The following is a 20,560-nucleotide window of genomic DNA, read 5'->3' on the forward strand; positions in this document are numbered from 1 at the left end:
TAAAATGTGATTACTTGTTTTTGCTTCTTCCTTTAAACTGTCAGAGTTGCATACTGAAGGATCTATCTTTTTCTTTCAGAACTTTATCCTGTTCGGTGCTAATGTCCACAATGGATAAACTTTGGATCAGTAAAATATTTAATGAATAAAGAACGGAACAGAAATTATTTTCACATGCAAGAACACAAAACTTTAGCTTGTTTTCATGAAATGTTTTTTTTGTCAAACTAAATGTAAAAATTTACAGTGCTGGTAGTCAGCACAAAGAGTTCATTGTATATCCTGCACTTAAATGTACACTGTTTTGTTAAATTTGTTTTGTCTTAATGTGTTCCCAATTACTTGCTATACCAGCTGCAGAATATTAAATGTATGGGAATCTTCTGTTTATTTTTGTATTTGAAATAGCTGGTTTTGCTCATTTTGTGTTAAATAAACCCACTTTTTCCTGTTAGTTTTGTAGAAACATGTACTGCTCTACCAGTGGAGCTCTGAAACTTGTTCCTATCAGTCAATGAGCTTTAATACAGTAATACCAGTTGTTCACAGACAACTATTTTCTACTGCATTCAATTTAAAGGGACAGTCAATGTTGTTATTAATGTTACATTAATTAATCTAGTGATATCTGTAAGAAAATAAAGCAAATTAAAGATTTAACCCCCAAAAACAGTGGAGTAGAAGAGGAAGGGCGAGAAAAAGAAAATAAACTTTTGGTAGGATAAATCTTTATTTTGCTTTATTTTCTTGCAGTTGCTGCTAGGTAAATATCTATACTATAATCACGTTTGTAACATGTCCGTTGCCGTCGCCAGTTGCGCACACATCCTCAAAGGAATGTTGGCTGTGCAAGGCAGCCAAAAGAATGTTGGCTGTGCGCGCAGCCAAAAGAATCCACCTGGATGCAGCGTAGGCAAACGAAGTCTTAAAAAAAAAAAACACGCAACCAAAATAATGATATAAAATATGTTGTCGCTCACAAGAAATAAAAAAAACAATGAACCGCCCACACAAAGTATTAAGAAAAACAACTACCCGCCCACACAAAGTATTAAGAAAAAATAAACCTAACCACACGCACAAATTATTAAGAAAAGAAAACCTACCCGCCCGTGGAAAGTATTAAGAAACAATAAACCTAACCCTTAAACCGCCAAACCCCCACAGCACAAACTACCTAACCTTTAAACCGCCAAATCCCCACAACGCAAAATAAATAAATTACAATTATAACACATGAACCGCCAAACCCTACAACGCCAACTAGCTAATTATACTATTAACCCCTAAACCAACAAATTCCGACATCGCAATAAACATAATTAACCTATTAACCCCTAAACCGCCAACCCCCTACATCACAATAAACCTAATTAACCTATTAACTCCTAAACCACAAACCCCCCCACATCACAATAAACCTAATTAACCTATTAACTCCTAAACCGCCAAACCCCCACAACGCAAATAACTAATTTAATTACCTAACCTAACACCCCCTAAATTAACCCCAATTACTACTAAATTAAAATTAAAATAAAAAAAATCCTAACATCAAATTACAAAAAATGAATCTAACATTACAAAAAATAAAAAGTCTAACATTACAGAAAAAAATAAACATAATACATAATAAAATACAAACAGAATCACTCAACTGGGAACGGTTGGTGCTTAATAGCCTACCCTATGGGATGGTACCCACCATTTAATTTTTTTATTTTTGATAATTTGGTTTATTTTCTGTAATGTTAGACTTTTTTATTTTTTGTAATTTTAGATTAATTTAATAGATTTTTTTTAAGTACTTTTAGGATTTTTTATTTTAATTGTAATTTAGTATTTTATGTCATTTGGGGTTAATTTAGGGCTGTTAGGTTAGGGGGCTTAGTAATTAAATAAGTTATTTGCGATGTGGGGGGTTGGCGGTTTAGGAGTTAATAGATTACTTAGGTTTATTGCGATGTGGGGGTTTGGCGGTTTAGGGGTTAATAAATTAAGTAGTTATTTTGCGATGTGGGGGGTTGGCGGTTTAGGGGTTAATATATTTATTAGGTAGTTTGCGATGTTGGGGTTGGCGGATTGAGACGTTAATACTTTTATTAGGTAGATTGCAATGTTGGTGAGTGGCGGATTAGGGATTAATAGTTTAATTAGGCATATTGCGTTGTAGGGGGGTTGTTGGTTTAGGGATTAATACTTTTATTATTAGTTGCAATGTGGGGGGTTGCGAATATAGGGATTTTTACGTGTCGGGTTTATTTTTTGGAGGGGGTTTAGACCTTTACGGGAGATTTAACATTTTTCTTTCTTATGCGCCAGCAGTTTCTAAAGTGAGTCACTGGCGACTCCAGGAAATGTGTATTTACCGTTTATCCGACTTACGGCACTTTATGAATTGCCGGCGGGGTTTATGTGATTCCCCGATGTGCAAGGTGAAATTACGGGCGGCACGGGTTTCAGCAGTTGCGCTAAAGCCTGCGCCACATATGTAATCTCACCCCAGAAGTCATTGAAGCAGTGCATGCTACATATAAATCACGGGGTTACTACAGCAGAAGATCTCTTATTGAATCATCCAGTCTCTAAGTCTGTAATCACAAATTGATGCATTATGCTACCTGGTGAGAGCCTTAGCATTCACAGTGCAAGCACAACAAACACTATTGTAAAAAAACCTGGCTAGCTGACAATCCCTCTAATCTTAATTTTATGTTCTTACCATTTGATGGAAACATATGGCTTGATTTGACCCTACACTTCATCAGAGTCTACAGTTTAGTTTATTCCCAGGATGGAAAGAGCCCATCTCCTTATGTTCAGTCCCTTCAGGAATCTTACATTTGCTGTCACCACACCACACACCTACAATGCTCCTCAGGAGCCCAACCACATCTTTCATGAAACTGTCCCATAAGTATTTTTCTGTCCATGTTTTCTAGTATGGGAACACTTTTGGGGGTATGGCTGAATTCACTTTTATACAAGTGTCTGCAATATTTTTTACCTCAGCTACAAAATTAGGTTTTACCATGTTCCCTCCTCAATTTTTTTTAACCCCCCCCCCCCCCAATCCTGTCAAACTCTTCTCTATTAAGCTTTCTTGGTGACAATGGAGGGTTCTCCCCCTTTAAGAGTAACTAATCCTTTTATGTTGGACATATAGGTACAAGGCTTTTATTTAACCCTCCCAAAATCTGGATGTTCAACCTCTCAATAAGTTTGTCAAACTTTCCTGATTTACACTGGCTCCAGCTCCATTCCATTCTGAAACCTATGTAACCTAGCAAACACATCTTCCACTGATTTCAATAATGCTCATCTGCATATTTCCGCTCCACTTTCAGCCACCAACATTTTCAGTTTGGTCTCCTTTCTTTGGACCTAGCCATAGCTCCCCTGGTCTTTACCAAATTCCTCACTGCCTTTTTGTCACGTTGTTTTTACAGTGGATTTCAGCTTTACCCTATTATCTTAATCATTGTCAGATCCTACAGATTGGCACTGGCACAAAAACAAAACATTGTTATGCAGTGTCTTCAATGTCAACTCCCAAACAACTTCCTGTTACCTACAACTGGGATCATGTTCTTGGCAGTGCATTCTGTATTCACACCACTTCTGCTTGTATGCGAACTCTCCTTTTCTGACTTGCACATAACAACATCTCCACAATCACATCAGTAATGCTAGAGATCATACTCCAGCCACCACATATGTGTATGGCATAGTAACAGCAAGTACCATTACTCACTGGGAGCTGCTAATACATAATACCAATCATAGCATAATAGCTTTTGCTTTAATATGTGGCAACCAGCAGTGCTGAAGCTGAGCGCATTGCTGTAGTGATACCTTAAAGTTTTTATTATTGTTGTAGAACTGCTCATCAAAACATTTAATGCAGAGAATAAAAAAGAAATGATTCTAACTATAGAGTTAGCGCTGGCTACTATTTTCTTTCTTGACCTCATCCCAACACAGTTTAACCTCTTCTTACCTGAACACTCCCAACACAGTTTAACCTCTTCTTACCTGAACACTCCCAACACAGTTTAACCTCTTCTTACCTGAACACTCCCAACACAGTTTAACCTCTTCTTACCTGAACACTCCCAACACAGTTTAACCTCTTCTTACCTGAACACTCCCAACACAGTTTAACCTCTTCTTACCTGAACACTCCCAACACAGTTTAACTCATAACTGGGAACAAACATAAACACAACCCCTTACGACAAACAACTAACTGCTCTGTCTTGATGCACTCACCAGAATAAACTCTAGCTATGTACTCCCCATCAAAATCACCCCCTGTACAACCCCTACATCAGTTACGCCCTCATTGAATCTAATGATCCCATTTGTGACCCACTACTTGATCTTTTCCCCATTAACAACATCTAAACCGATAAATTACAATAAATAAAAATTCTTTACTTAAAAATACAAAACACTGCTGCCAAATTGTCTTACAGCATAAGGGTTATATGGTACCTTTGTTAAAAAATGGATATGTACATATCCTTGACTGCAGCAATGCACTACTGGGAGTTAGCTGGTAATTTGTCTTTGGCTTACCTGATGTGCTCAGCTAGCTCCCAGCAGTGGGTTGCTGCTCTGGAACTTACTTTAATTATGAGTTAAATCATTTTGCAGAGGTTAAACACATGGCTATATAAAAGTAATACTGCAATAATAAGATTGCTCTAACATATTAGAGTATTTTCTTTACACACTGTTATAGCCCTTTAATGCAGTTTAAAGCATCAAGTTCCTTATCACCTCCCTTACTCTCAAGCACATAATTGGCAAAGGAAGAATAACTTTACAGCAAGTATCAAAATAAGCAAGTAAGGGTTAAATTATTCACTATTGAATTATCTTTGCTGCTGCAGTGATTGCTGGCAATAGGTAATAGTCCCATGAATGCTCCTGTAAATCTGTACTTTTGTATGTTCTGTGAATTTGAGTCCCAGCACATGCAAACCCTGATGTGTTGTCACTGCTAAGCAAAGCCTCAGTATATACATGAGGGAAATGAAACATGTTCCAAATTGTACAACACTATTAAGCTGCCTTGCTTCATCACCCATTGCCTCCTACCCTCCCTGGTATTATATATCACATCTCATGGCTTTCCAATACCTGACACTAAACTTTAGTGTAAGAGAATACCACAGATAAAGAAAACTGGAGAAAAACCACATACTGTGAGCTATGAGACGAATGCTAGTGCGTCATCTGTGGTTGGAGTACTGCACTGCACACAATATTTATAAACTATATACAGAATGAACTGAACAAGCATGGCCTCTTCTCACCTATAGATGTGCCAAATATGACCTCTGACAACATGCATGTCTTTCTATTTACATATGCCAGCTATTCACCACATTAATCCAGACCAAATGCAGCAGCTCCCACACTTATCCCAACTATTTGCCATGTCAGACATAAGCAGATGCAAGAACTCCTTGCCCCCAATGGGAATCAATACACTAATGTTTGCAAAAATGCATACAGGAAGTTATCTTGATAGATTTTTAAAAAACTACTCAGCATTACAGATATGTATTTGTGTCTCATTAGCTGTTGCTTTCCTAACATGGGTCATATTCTTCAGACTTGCTTTACAGATTCCTATGATTTGGAAATGTTTTTCAACCTGCAATAAAAGTTTCCTATGGAATGAGCAGGGGGACATCTAGTGGCCAAAGGTAAAAACTAGCTATTATTACATACATTTGATTCAGTAAGTATAAGCTGTTAGGTAGAAAATTCAAACAAATAATGTATTTTTAGTAAAAAGCAGACAAAGAACATTTACCATAACACTTCTGCTGTACTACCTTATCATAGAAATATAGTTAATGAAACTAAATAATTAACATTTAGGGTGCTGAATAGGGTTCTTGGGGACTTTAACTTCTCAATATTAAATATTAAAATAATCTGCTCTATGTTGTTAGAATAATTTTTTTTTGCCTTACTAATTATTTACATAACAATTAATGTACTGTATAGTGTGTAGGATAGAAAATTGAGAAGAAATTTACAAAAATATAGAAAATGTGACACCAAACTAAGTATAAACCACCATGTTACCAACACAGTGATATACACTCATGGGCCTCTATTTATCAAGCTGTCAACCGCAAATACGCTGGAATTCCGCAGCGTATTTGTGGTAAGCCTGATTCGCCGTAGTTATCAAACAGACCAGGAAAAGTAGAATATAGTGACATAACATACGATCCGGCGGACTCAGTCCGACACAGATCGATGCTTACGTCACTACAGATGTTCGGCACAATCAGACTACTTTTGGAAGTTATCAAATAACTACCAGGTACGCTCGCCACTATTCCGGCCCAGTGTACCTGGCGGCGGATGCCATAGGAATCAATGGGAGTCTGACAGCAGAGAAAGCTTAAGTTCGCTGCTGCCCGATATCCCATTGATTCCAATAGGAAATGTCTACACCTAACACCCTAACATGTACCCTGAGTCTAAACACCCCTAATCTGCCCCCCTACACCGCCGCCACCTACAATATACTTATTAACCCCTAAACTGCCCCTCCTGGAGCCCACCGTCACTCTAATAAAGTGTTTAACCCCTAAACCGCCGCTCCCGGACCCCGCCGCAACTAAATAAAATGTTTAACCCCTAAACCGCCGCTCCAGGAGCACACCACCACCTACATTACATTTATTAACCCCTAATCTGCCCCCCCTACACCGTCACCACTATATTAAATGAATTAACCCCTAAACCTAAGTCTAACCCTAACCCTAACACCCCCTAATTTAAATATTATTTAAATAAATCTAAATAAAATTACAATTAATAACTAAATAATTCCTATTTAAAACTAAATACTTACCTATAAAATAATCCCTAAGCTAGCTACAATATAACTAATAGTTACATTGTATCTAGCTTAGGGTTTATTTTTATTTTACAGGCAACTTTGTATTTATTTTAACTAGGTACAATAGTTATTAAATAGTTATTAACTATTTAATAACTACCTAGCTAAAATAAAGACAAATTACCTGTAAAATAAATCCTAACCTAAGTTACAATTACACCTAACACTACACTAAAATTAAATAAATTAAATTAATTAACTACAATAACCTACAATTAATTACAATTAAATAAATTTAACTAAAGTACAAACCCCCCCCCCACTAAATTACAGAAAAAAATAAATAATTACAAGAATTTTAAGCTAATTACACCTAATCTAAGCCCCCTAATAAAATAAAAAAGCCCCCCCAAAATAATAAAAATCCCTACCCTATACTAAATTACAAATAGCCCTTAAAAGGACTTTTTGCGGGGCATTGCCCCAAAGTAATCAGCTCTTTTACCTGTAAAAAAAGAAATAAACCCCCCCCCCCAACATTAAAACCAACCCACACACCCAACCCTACTCTAAAGCCCACCCAAACCCCCCTTAAAAAAAACTAACACTAACCCCTTGAAGATCACCCTTGAGACGTCTTCACCCAACCGGGCCTAAGTCCTCAACAAAGCCGGAAGAAGTCTTCATCCAACCGGGCAGAAGAGGTCCTCCAGACGGGCAGAAGTCTTCATCCAGACGGCATCTTCTATTTTCATCCATCCAACGAGGAGAGGCTCCATCTTGAAGACATCTGACGCGGAGCATCCATCCAGACCAACGACTTCCCAACGAATGACTGGTCCTTTAAATGACGTCATCCAAGATGGCGTCCCTTGAATTCCGATTGGCTGATAGAATTCTATCAGCCAATCGGAATTAAGGTAGGAAAAATCCTATTGGCTGATGCAATCAGCCAATAGAATTGAAGTTCAATCCTATTGGCTTATCCAATCAGTCAATAGGATTGAGCTCGCATTCTATTGGCTGTTCCAATCAGCCAATAGAACGCAAGCTAAATTCTAACTATTTAATAACTATTGTACCTAGTTAAATAAATACAAATTTGCCTGTAAAATAAAAATAAACCCTAAACTAGATTATTAGTTATATTGTAGCTAGTTTAGGGATTATTTTATAGGTAAGTATTTGCTGACACCTACATAATATTTATTAACCCCTAATCTGCCCCCCCAGCATCGCTACTTTACCTACACTTATTACACTTATTAACCCCTAATCTGCCGACCGGACCTCGCCGCTACTCTAATAAATGTATTAACCCCTAAACCTAAGTCTAACCCTAACCCTAACACCCCCTAATTTAAATATTATTTAAATAAATCTAAATAAAATTACAATTAATAACTAAATAATTCCTATTTAAAACTAAATACTTACCTATAAAATAATCCCTAAGCTAGCTACAATATAACTAATAGTTACATTGTATCTAGCTTAGGGTTTATTTTTATTTTACAGGCAACTTTGTATTTATTTTAACTAGGTACAATAGTTATTAAATAGTTATTAACTATTTAATAACTACCTAGCTAAAATAAAGACAAATTTACCTGTAAAATAAATCCTAACCTAAGTTACAATTACACCTAACACTACACTACAATTAAATAAATTAAATTAATTAACTACAATAACCTACAATTAATTACAATTAAATAAATTTAACTAAATTACAGAAAAAAAAAATAATTACAAGAATTTTAAGATAATTACACCTAATCTAAGCCCCCTAATAAAATAAAAAAGCCCCCCCAAAATAATAAAAATCCCTACCCTATACTAAATTACAAATAGCCCTTAAAAGGACTTTTTGCGGGGCATTGCCCCAAAGTAATCAGCTCTTTTACTTGTAAAAAAAGAAATACAACCCCCCCCAACATTAAATCCAACCCACACACCCAACCCTACTCTAAAGCCCACCCAAACCCCCCTTAAAAAAAAACTAACACTAACCCCTTGAAGATCACCCTTGAGACGTCTTCACCCAACCGGGCCTAAGTCCTCAACAAAGCCGGAAGAATTCTTCATCCAACCTGGCAGAAGAGGTCCTCCAGACGGGCAGAAGTCTTCATCCAGACGGCATCTTCTATTTTCATCCATCCAACGAGGAGAGGCTCCATCTTGAAGACATCTGACGCGGAGCATCCATCCAGACCAACGACTTCCCAACGAATGACTGGTCCTTTAAATGACGTCATCCAAGATGGTGTCCCTTGAATTCCGATTGGCTGATAGAATTCTATCAGCCAATCGGAATTAAGGTAGGAAAAATCCTATTGGCTGATGCAATCAGCCAATAGAATTGAAGTTCAATCCTATTGGCTTATCCAATCAGTCAATAGGATTGAGCTCGCATTCTATTGGCTGTTCCAATCAGCCAATAGAACGCAAGCTAAATTCTAACTATTTAATAACTATTGTACCTAGTTAAAATAAATACAAATTTGCCTGTAAAATAAAAATAAACCCTAAACTAGATTATTAGTTATATTGTAGCTAGTTTAGGGATTATTTTATAGGTAAGTATTTGCCGACACATACATAATATTTATTAACCCCTAATCTGCCCCCCCAACATCGCTACTTTACCTACACTTATTACACTTAACCCCTAATCTGACGACCGGACCTCGCCGCTACTCTAATAAATGTATTAACCCCTAAAGCTAAGTCTAACCCTAACCCTAACACCCCCCTAACTTAAATATAATTTTAATCTATCGAAATAAATTAACTCTTATTAAAAAAAGTATTCCTATTTAAAGCTAAATACTTACCTGTAAAATAAACCCTAATATAGCTACAATATAACGAATAATTATATTGTACCTATTTTAGGATTTATATTTATTTTGCAGGCAACTTTGTATTTATTTTAACTAGGTACAATAGCTATAAAATAGTTATTTACTATTTAATAGCTACCTAGTTAAAATAATTACAAAATTACCTGTAAAATAAATCCTAACACTACACTATCAATAAATAAATTAAATTAACTAACTACAAGTACCTACAATTACCTACAATTAAATAAACTAAACTAAATTACCAAAAAAACACAAAATTACAAAATATAAAAACAGATTACAAGAATTTTAAGCTAATTACACCTACTCTAAGCCCCCTAATAAAATAACAAAGCCCCCCAAAATAAAAAAATGTCCCTACCCTAATCTAAATTAAAAAAGTTAACAGCTCTATTACCTTACCAGCCCTTAAAAGGGTTTTTTGCGCGGCATACCCCAAAGAAATCAGTTCTTTTGCCTGTAAAAAAAAACACAATACCACCCCCCAACATTACAACCCACCACCCACATATCCCTACTCTAACCCAAACCCCCCTTAAATAAACCTAACACTACCCCCCTGAAGATCTCCCTACCTTGAGTCGTCTTCACCCAACCGGGCCAAACTCTTCATCCGATGGACCAAAAGAAGACACCCGGAGCGGCAGAAGTCTTCATCCTATACGGGCAGAAGAGGACATCCGAACCGGGAGAGATCTTCATCCAAGCGGCATCTTCTATCTTCATCCATCCGACGACATCCGACGAGGAGCGGCTCATCTTCAAGACCTCCGGCGGGGAACATCCTTCTTGACCGACGACTACCCGACGAATGAACGTTCCTTTAAGTGACGTCATCCAAGATGGCGTCCCTCGAATTCCGATTGGCTGATAGGATTCTATCAGCCAATCGGAATTAAGGTAGGAAAAATCTGATTGGCTGATTGAATCAGCCATTCAGATTCAAGTTCAATCCGATTGGCCAATCAGATTGAGCTCGCATTCTATTGGCTGTTCCGATCAGCCAATAGAATGCGAGCTCAACAGGTAATAGAGCTGTTAACTTTTTAAATTTAGATTAGGATAGGGACATTTTTTTATTTTGGGGGGCTTTGTTATTTTATTAGGGGGCTTAGAGTAGGTGTAATTAGCTTAAAAATCTTGTAATCTGTTTTTATTTTTTGTAATTTAGTGTTTGTTTTTTTGGTAATTTAGTTTAGTTTATTTAATTGTAGGTACTTGTAGTTAATTGATTTTATTTATTTATTTATTTATTGATAGTTTAGTGTTAGGTTTAATTGTAACTTAGGTTAGGATTTATTTTACAGGTAATTTTGTAATTATTTGAACTAGGTAGCTATTAAATAGTAAATAACTATTTAATAGCTATTGTACCTAGTTAATATAATAAAATTACTACAATTAAATAAATTAATCCTATTTAAAACTAAATACTTACCTATAAAATAAACCCTAAGGTAGCTACAATATAACAATATAAGTGTAGTGTTAGGTGTAATTGTAACTTAGGTTAGGGTTTATTTTACAGGTAAATTTGTATTTCTTTTAGCTAGGTAGTTATTAAATAGTTAATAACTATTTAATAACTATTCTACCTAGTTAAAATAAATACAAAGTTTCCTGTAAAATAAATATAAATCCTGAAATAGCTACAATATAATTATTCGGGTTTATTTTACAGGTAAGTATTTAGCTTTAAATAGGAATAATTTATTTAATAAGAGTTAATTTATTTCGTTAGATTAAAATTATATTTAATTTAGGGGGGTGTTAGGGTTAGGGTTAGACTTAGCTTTAGGGGTTAATACATTTATTAGAGTAGCGGCAAGGTCCGGTCGGCAGATTAGGGGTTAATAAGTGTAGATAGGTAGCGGCGACGTTGGGGGGGCAGATTAGGGGTTAATAAATATTATGTAGGTGTCGGCGATGTTAGGGGCAGCATATTAGGGGTTCATAGGGATAATGTAGGTGGCGGCGATGTGCAGCCGGCAGATTAGGGGTTAAAAAAGTTTATTATAGTGGCGGTGATGTGGGGGGCCTCGGTTTAGGGGTACATAGGTAGTTTATGGATGTTAGTGTACTTTAGAGCACAGTAGTTAAGAGCTTTATGAACTGGCGTTAGCCCAGAAAGCTCTTAACTACTGACTTTTTTCTGCGGATGGAGTCTTGTTGGTAGAGGGTGTACCGCTCACTTCAGTCAAGACTCTAAATCCCATTGAAAAGATAGGATACGCAATTGGCGTAAGGGGATCTGCGGTATGGAAAAGTTGAGCGTTAGACCCTTTCCTGGCTGACTCTAAATACCAGCGGGCGGTAAAAAGCAGCGTTAGGAGCCCTTAACGCTGCTTTTGACGGCTAACGCAGAACTCTAAATCTAGACGTTAGTTATTAATTGTAATTTTATTTAGATTTATTTAAATAATATTTAAGTTAGAGGGGTGTTAGGGTTAGGGTTAGACTTAGGTTTAGGGGTTAATTCATTTAATATAGTGGCGACGGTGTAGGGGGGCAGATTAGGGGTTAATAAATGTAATGTAGGTGGCGGTGTGCTCCGGGAGCGGCGGTTTAGGGGTTAAACATTTTATTTAGTTGCGGCGGGGTCCTGGAGTGGCAGGATAGAGGTTAATAACTTTATGTAGGTGGCGGCGGTATAGGGGGTGGCAGATTAGGGGTTAATATGTATAATGTAGGTGGCGGTGGGCTCCGTGAGTGGCGGTTTCGGGGGTTAATAACTTTATTTAGTTGCGGCGGGGTCCGGGAGCTGCAGGATAGGGGTTAATAAGTTTATTAGAGTTGCGGTGGGCTCCGGGAGTAGTTGTTTAGGGGGTAAAACAGTATAGTATAGTGTGGGTGCTTAGTGACAGTATAGCTAGAAAGCTGTAAAAAAGCCGGAGAGCAGCGAGATCGATGACTGTTAGTTAACAACAATCCGCTGCTCATCGCTCCGTACTTGGTGCGCAGCTTTTTGACAGCTTTCTTGATAATTTTGGAGAGTGTATTCAGGTCCGCGGCCGCGATGTTAGGCGATCTTAGGCGACCGTATTGGGGCCGTCGAATGCAAGAAAGTCGACGGCTTGATAAATAGAGGCCATGGTCTAATTTGCTGAATGCTGCATATAACAATATATAAGAGGAGCGAAAAAGAAGCATCACCAAATACCACTGAATGATCCACCAATTAAAATTAATAATTATAATAATAAAAAAAAAAAAAAATATATATATATATATATATATATATATATATTATATATCTTTTCATGGGACAACACTGAAGAAATTACATTTTTCTACAATGTAAAGTAGTGAGTGTACAGCCTGTATAACAGTGTAAATTTGTTGTCCACTGAAAATAACTCAACACACAGCCATTAATGTCTAAACCGTTGGCAAAAAAAAGTAAGTACACCCCTAAGTGGAAACGTCCAAATTGGGCCCAAAGTATCAATATTTTGTGTGGCCACCATTATTTTTCAGCACTGCCTTAACCCTCTTGGGCATGGAGTTCACCAGAGCTTAACAGGTTGCCACTGGAGTCCTCTTCCACTCCTTCATGACAACATCACAGAGCTGGTGGATGTTAGAGACTGCGCTCCTCCACCTTCCATTTGAGGATTCCCCACAGATGCTCAATAGGGTTTAGGTCTGGAGACATATTTGGCCAGTCCATCACCTTTACCCTCGGCTTCTTTAGCAAGGTAGTCATCATCTTGAAAGTGTGTTTGGGGTCGTTATCATATTGGAATACTGCCCTGTGGCCCAGTCTCCAAAGGGAGGGGATCATGCTCTGCTTCAGTATGTCACAGTACATGTTGGCACTAATAGTTCCCTCAATGAACTGTTGCTCTCTAGTGCCGGCAGCACTCATGTAGGCCCACACCATGACACTCCCACCACCATGCTTGACTGTAGGCAAGACACACTTGTCTTTGTACTCCTCACCTGGTTGCCGCCACACGCTTGACACCATTTGAACCAAATCAGTTTATCTTGATCTCATCTGACCACAGGGTATGGTTCCAGTAATCCATGTCCTTAGTCTGCTTGTCTTCAGCAAACTGTTTGCAGGCTTTCTTGTGCATCATCTTTAGAAGAGGCTTCCTTCTGGGACGACAGCCATGCAGACCAATTTGATGCAGTGTTCAACGTATGGTCTGAGCACTGACAGGCTGACCCCCCCACCCCTTCAACCTCTGCAGCAATGCTGGCAGCACTCAGACGTCTATTTCCCAAAGACAGCCTATGGATATGACGCTGAGCATGTGCACTCAACTTCTTTGGTCGACCATTGTGAGGCCTGTTCTGAGTGGACCTGTCCTGTGAAACCACTGTATGGTCTTACCCACCATGCTGCAGCTCAGTTTTAGGGTCTTGGCAATCTTCTTTATGAAGAGCAACAATTCTTTTTTTTAGATCCTCAGAGACCAGTATGAGATAGTGTGAGAGCAATAACACCAAATTGAGCACACCTGCTCCCCATTCACACCTGAGACCTTGTAACACTAACGAGTCACATGACACCAGGGAGGGAAAATGGCTAATTTTGCCCATTTTGGACATTTCCACTTAGGGGTTTACTCACTTTTGTTGCCACGGTCTAGACATTAATGGCTGTGTGTTGAGTTATAATGAGGGGGCAGCAAATTTACACTGTTACACAGGCTGTAGACTCACTACTTTACATTGTAGCAAAGTATCATTTCTTCAGTGTTGTCACATGAAAAGATAAAATAAAATATTTACAAAAATGTGAAGTGTGTACGCACTTTTGTGGGCTACTGTGTATTTATATATATATATATATATATATATATATATATGTGAAAAAGACGTGATACCCGCGCTGTATTAGTTCTATTAAGTGACGTATAAATATAAATGTATGTGTAAATACATGAATAATGGTCGCAAATGTGAACAGTAGGATATGATAAATCCCGTATAATATAACTAATATAAATACAAATATATATGCGTAATAGCACAAGTCCACAGATCTATTTAGATGTTCAGAAAGGCTGCTGAAAAAAGATTTGTGGAGACTCCCAGCTTGTCTCCACGGTTAGAAAGAATATCAAGTAAAAAGAGTTTATATTCTGCGCCTTTCTTCTGCGGAGTATAAAGTTGTGGGGCAAAAAACAGCCCCTATAACTAAGAACTTACTTCAGGCAACCTCAATCCGTATGAGGTAAGTGATCACCAAAGTATAGATGTTATTCCAGGATCAATGTAGGTTGTCATCCGTAAGCTGGTTCACTGATGTAAATGAAACAATATATCCAATGTGCTATGGAAAACCGGGTTGAGTGCAGAATCTTCGCCACCCAGTCAGATGTCTCAGAGGATATGTGAAAAGGAAACAGACAAGAGTGCCCAACAATAGTGAAGTACGCCTTTATTAATTAAAACATACACACATGTATAAGCCTCAGATGTCAGCCCACTCACACTAAGCGACCTCAATCAATATGAGGTAAGTTAAAAACCAATAATAGGACATCAAGTGGCGAATCAAATAATGCACCAGCCCAGCAAGTAAATACAAATCACTCAGTTGGTACCGTACTGCGTCCCTGACGCGTTTCGAAGTTGCCTTCTTCCTCAGAGGGATAGAAGTACGGAGATACTTGAAGTTTTACTTGCTGGGCTGGTGCATTATTTGATTCGCCACTTGATGTCCTATTATTGGTTTTTAACTTACCTCATATTGATTGAGGTCGCTTAGTGTGAGTGGGCTGACATCTGAGGCTTATACATGTGTGTATGTTTTAATTAATAAAGGCGTACTTCACTATTGTTGGGCACTCTTGTCTGTTTCCTTTTCACATATCCTCTGAGACATCTGACTGGGTGGCGAAGATTCTGCACTCAACCCGGTTTTCCATAGCACATTGGATATATTGTTTCATTTACATCAGTGAACCAGCTTACGGATGACAACCTACATTGATCCTGGAATAACATCTATACTTTGGTGATCACTTACCTCATACGGATTGAGGTTGCCTGAAGTAAGTTCTTAGTTATAGGGACTGTTTTTTGCCCCACAACTTTATACTCCGCAGAAGAAAGGCGCAGAATATAAACTCTTTTTACTTGATATATATATATCAAGGTCCAATAATAAGCACTCTCTGGATTTAAACACAGCAAATGTAATAGGCAGTAACGTTTTGGGGCATTCACCCCTTCCTCAGACAACCAAAATTGTGATACAAACATTGTTAAATACCCAATAGACCCCTCCCCTATTTCAATTAAACCAATCACCCAATAGGAGATGATGTATACAAATCATTAATCAAACATAAATCAAAAAATAATAATCATCATCAATATTTCATCAGATATGTGCAAGTAATATATCAAATTCAGTAATAATCAATAAATCATTATACATCTTATCATGAATAAAATGAAACCTAAAACTTAAAGCAGTGACAAATTAAAATGGATATGGATCTGTATGATAAATCATAATAAACATAAAATACCATAAAAGTTGTTAAAGCAGCAGTATGAATGACACTCATTTGAAACTCGTATACAGTGCCATATGAGGAATATAACCAATAAAACAGAGCAGTATCCATAACAAAAACGAAGCAGCCGCCATTACTTACCACGCTAACTTCAGCGTGTTCGGCGGGGAGCGTGGTCACCCTACCTGTTCAAGGCATTACATAGCTCATGTGACCAGAAACTGGTATATCACAAGGCCGGAGTTAGGCGTTGTCATGGCAACCCGTATATAAACAGACTTGCTCATAACGCTTATTACCAAGTTGCCATGGCAACGTCAAAACAAGGCATAGACACAGCGTTATATGTATATATATATATCCCAGTTGCTGCATATATATATATCAAGGTCCAATAATAAGCACTCTCTGGATTTAAACACAGCAAATTTAATAGGCAGTGACGTTTCGGGGCATTCACCCCTTCCTCAGACAACCAAAATTGTGATACAAACATTGTTAAATACCCAATAGACCACTCCCCCATTTCAATTAAACCAATCACCCAATAGGAGATTATGTATACAAATCATTAATCAAACATAAATCAAAAAATAATAATCATCATCAATATTTCATCAGATATGTGCAAGTAATATATCAAATTCAGTAATAATCAATAAATCATTATACATCTTATCATGAATAAAATGAAACCTAAAACGTAAAGCAGTGACAAATTAAAATGGACATGGATCTGTATGATAAATCATAATAAACATAAAATACCATAAAAGTTGTTAAAGCAGCAGTATGAATGACACTCATTTGAAACTCGTATACAGTGCCATATGAGGAATATAACCAATAAAACAGAGCAGTATCCATGACAAAAACGAAGCAGCCGCCATTACTTACCACGCTAACTTCAGCGTGTTCGGCGGGGAGCGTGGTCACCCTACCTGTTCAAGGCATTACATAGCTCATGTGACCAGAAACTGGTCAATCACAAGGCTGGAGTTAGGCGTTGTCATGGCAACCCGTATATAAACAGACTTGCTCATAACGCTTATTACCAAGTTGCCATGGCAACGTCAAAACAAGGCATAGACACAGCGTTATATATATATATATATATCCCAGTTGCTGCATATAACACAAAAACGAAAAGTTTCCTATGAAGTGCCTATTGTAGACTATTACTTTCAATAAAATAAAATAATTACAGTTTCATATAACCAATAATTAGGATATGATAAGTAGGGGTGTGTGTAGTGTTGCTGCACATAACACAAAAATGAAAAGTTCCCTATAAAGTGCCTATTGTAGACTATTACTTTCAATAAAAGAAAATAAATACAGTTGCATATAACCAATAAGCAGGATATGATAAGTTGGAGGGTGGTCAAATTGAAATGCAGATAACTAAAAAAGGAATAGCAATGTATGTAAATCTATGTTTATGTCCTAAGATCAGAATCACACATGCTCAGGCTGCCACATCCCTCTCAGACCACAGGCTCAAAGGAGGCATCACATAAAATATCAAAGGTGAAATATGAGTCAACATAGAACACTTGTAGCAATGCTCATATGGATTCCAACACTGAACAAAAGGTTTCTATAGACATGCTGAAGGCTCTGCGTTTTTCAGCTAAGTAACTCCAACAATATCTATAGACATACACAGGAACAAACAGGTGATTGTAAAAATGTTTTATTAAAATGATGCATAAAAGCATATACAAAGTATAATCAGATAAAAAAACAAATATATCTTGGCTAGTTAATTCAGTGTATAATAGTCTTCTCTTTATAGGGTGCACATAACTTACAGATCCCATGTTGTTCAACTTCAAGAACTTTAATTAAAGGGCCAAAATAGTAAAAAAATGGCATGCTTTAATCCTTTAGAGCATGTCATTTTTTGACTATCGACCCTGCTCTACTGTGTGTTTAACGTTCAGAAAGGGGTTAAACCCACAGTGGGACCCGTGGTGCACTGCTGAACCCGAGCTGAACCCTAAATGATTAGGGCATGTAATTTTTGGATTATTATGGCCCTGTGACTGACAAAAACCCACCTCTTTCACTGGAATACATCACGCTTGTCCCCAGTGGCAGAATTTCTGAACTACAACAAACAGAGACAATAACAATTGGAAAAAAACATTATTAGATATTTATTACATCTCCCCTCTTTAAATTAAATAATATATATTAGATATGCAGAAATAAAAAAAAAATAGTTATGTAGTGTCATAATCTTACCAAGACTTTGACTTGGTTCTCCGTCCATATCTGTTGTGATTTACCTTGGAAAAGTCCAAAATGCAGGAGGCACTTAGGAAGTCACAAGCAGTACCATATTATTAAGCCACAGTTCATTAGGCCAAAAATAGTTTAAATAAGTTTAATGGACAAGACAAACTAATTTCCAATTAACAAAAGCCAAATGTCTTCCACCAGCGTCAGTCCCCTACGCCAATGAGAATCCAAAATGTATTTAACTTCGAATCTCTCTGAATCATCAAATATCACAGCTTAAGGCGCGGAACTGGTCAGTGGGGAAAATGGACTAGAGTTCCATGGTTTAAGTAGGGAAACATTCAAAAAAAATTATCTTATAAGAAAAAAGGCAATTTCAGATGAACAGTCACATGATTGATAATCTTCATAATTTGAAAAGGACCAATACAATTTTATCAAGTTTCTTAGAAGGAAAGTTTAGGAGTATTTCAAAGGAATGTAAAGTGCTGTTGTAAAAGTCCAAACCAAGTAGAATGATCAGGAACTATAGATATGAGTAAGCCTGGTAGAGTTGATGGATGGTAACCATTATTAGCGAAGAAAGGTGACATTTTAGTTGATTGACTAATTTGGTTTTTGTATTCAAGCTCAGCAGCAGGTAGAAGTGACAGCCAATCATTTCGAAGATATGATGTATAACAATGGAGGTATTGTAATCTGATTTCCCCTTCCCACCTTGCCATTAGTCTGTGGGTGGTGTGCAGTGAACAATGAGCTAGGGATCTTCACTATTTTGAAGAAATATACCCAAAATTTTGAAGTGAACTGAGTTCCCCAATCAGATACTATTGAATACAGAAGGTCATAAGGATGAAAAATATCTTTAAGAAACAAAGTAGCAGTTTTGCTTGCAGAGGGAAGAACAATGGACGGGATAAAGTGAGCCATTTTAGTGAGTTTGTCCACCATGGAAATCAGAAGGTGGTATTGAACTATAAAATTCAGAGCAATATCTGTCCATGGTCTGAGAGGGACAGGCAGAGGATGGAGCAGGCCATCTGGTTCTCGGGTAGAGTGCTGAGATCTGGCACAAGTCTCTCACAGGAACTCACAAAGATTTTCACATCAGAGAGTAGAGTAAGCTACTAAAACTTTTGCCTAATGGCTTCCTAAGTTTTGTAAATTCCACCATGACCAGAAGAAATGGAATCATATAAGTTTTGCATAAATTCTACTGAGGTACAGAGATTCTCTTTTTAAACCGCATCATACCTTGGGAATGAGTCAACTAATGTTGAAAGGATGAAGGACACTGAACACTTTGCTGCTTAATCTTTTCAAGAAGAGAATATTTTGCTGCCAGAGTGTAATATAGTATCCAGAGAGCAGGACGAATCACAAGTGGAGCTAAATATATGTGATAGGGCATCTGCTTTGAAGTTCTTTATCCCAGGTCTATAAGTTATGGGGAACTGAAACAGAGCCCATCAAGCTTTTCTGTCGAAATTACCAGGTTTTCCACAATAGATGCAGAGGTTCATAGATCTATGTCTATTAACCACAGCCATAGTTAAGGATCCCTAAATCAAACCAATCTGCATAGGTTCTTTGGTGTCGGGTGAAGAGGAAGCACCAGTAGATGGGTCTGGGACAACTGTTCCTGGAAACTGTTGGAAAGTTAGAGAAGATTTATTTTTCTTGCATTCTCAAATTGCCAGTCCAATTTGATTACTCGGGTTATTATATGTTCCAAATTTTAGGGAGGATCAAGACCAGTCAGCTCATCCTCTAAAGTTTCAGATCTCTACTCTGGATTGGTCCAGTAGAGTATGCTCATTCCTGCAGTTTCAGAGGAAAGTCTTCAAAATTATGTCACATATTCTTCTACCAGTCTTTTACCCTGATGAAGAGACTGGAGGGCACTGTGGGCATATGAGACTCTGAAAGGATCATCATATAGAGCATCCATCGCTGTAATTAAAGTCTTAAGAATCTATAACAGGGCTAGCAGATTGCAGAAGTTCATGGGCCTAGGCCTGAGGCTCATCAGTAAGCAGAGGGGTTATAGATATGATCGTTAAAAAACTGTAGAATACATTTGT

At 37.5% G+C, this 20,560-nt stretch overlaps 1 protein-coding gene across 3 annotated transcripts in view; it reads left to right on the plus strand.

Moving 5' to 3' along the window:
* The window catches only part of BPI (bactericidal permeability increasing protein), a 404,793-nt gene extending 404,339 nt beyond the window's left edge, over nt 1-454 (plus strand). For all 3 annotated transcript variants that reach the window (XM_053718972.1, XM_053718811.1, XM_053718892.1), the window contains one exon: nt 80-454. In XM_053718972.1, coding sequence (XP_053574947.1) covers nt 80-118 — 39 coding nt within the window. In that variant the 3' untranslated portion in view covers nt 119-454. The remainder of the gene's footprint in view (nt 1-79) is intronic.
* Nucleotides 455-20,560: the final 20,106 nt, after the last annotated feature.

The sequence above is a fragment of the Bombina bombina genome, chromosome 1 (genome assembly GCF_027579735.1).
Source record: "Bombina bombina isolate aBomBom1 chromosome 1, aBomBom1.pri, whole genome shotgun sequence".
Taxonomy (NCBI): Eukaryota; Metazoa; Chordata; class Amphibia; order Anura; family Bombinatoridae; genus Bombina; species Bombina bombina.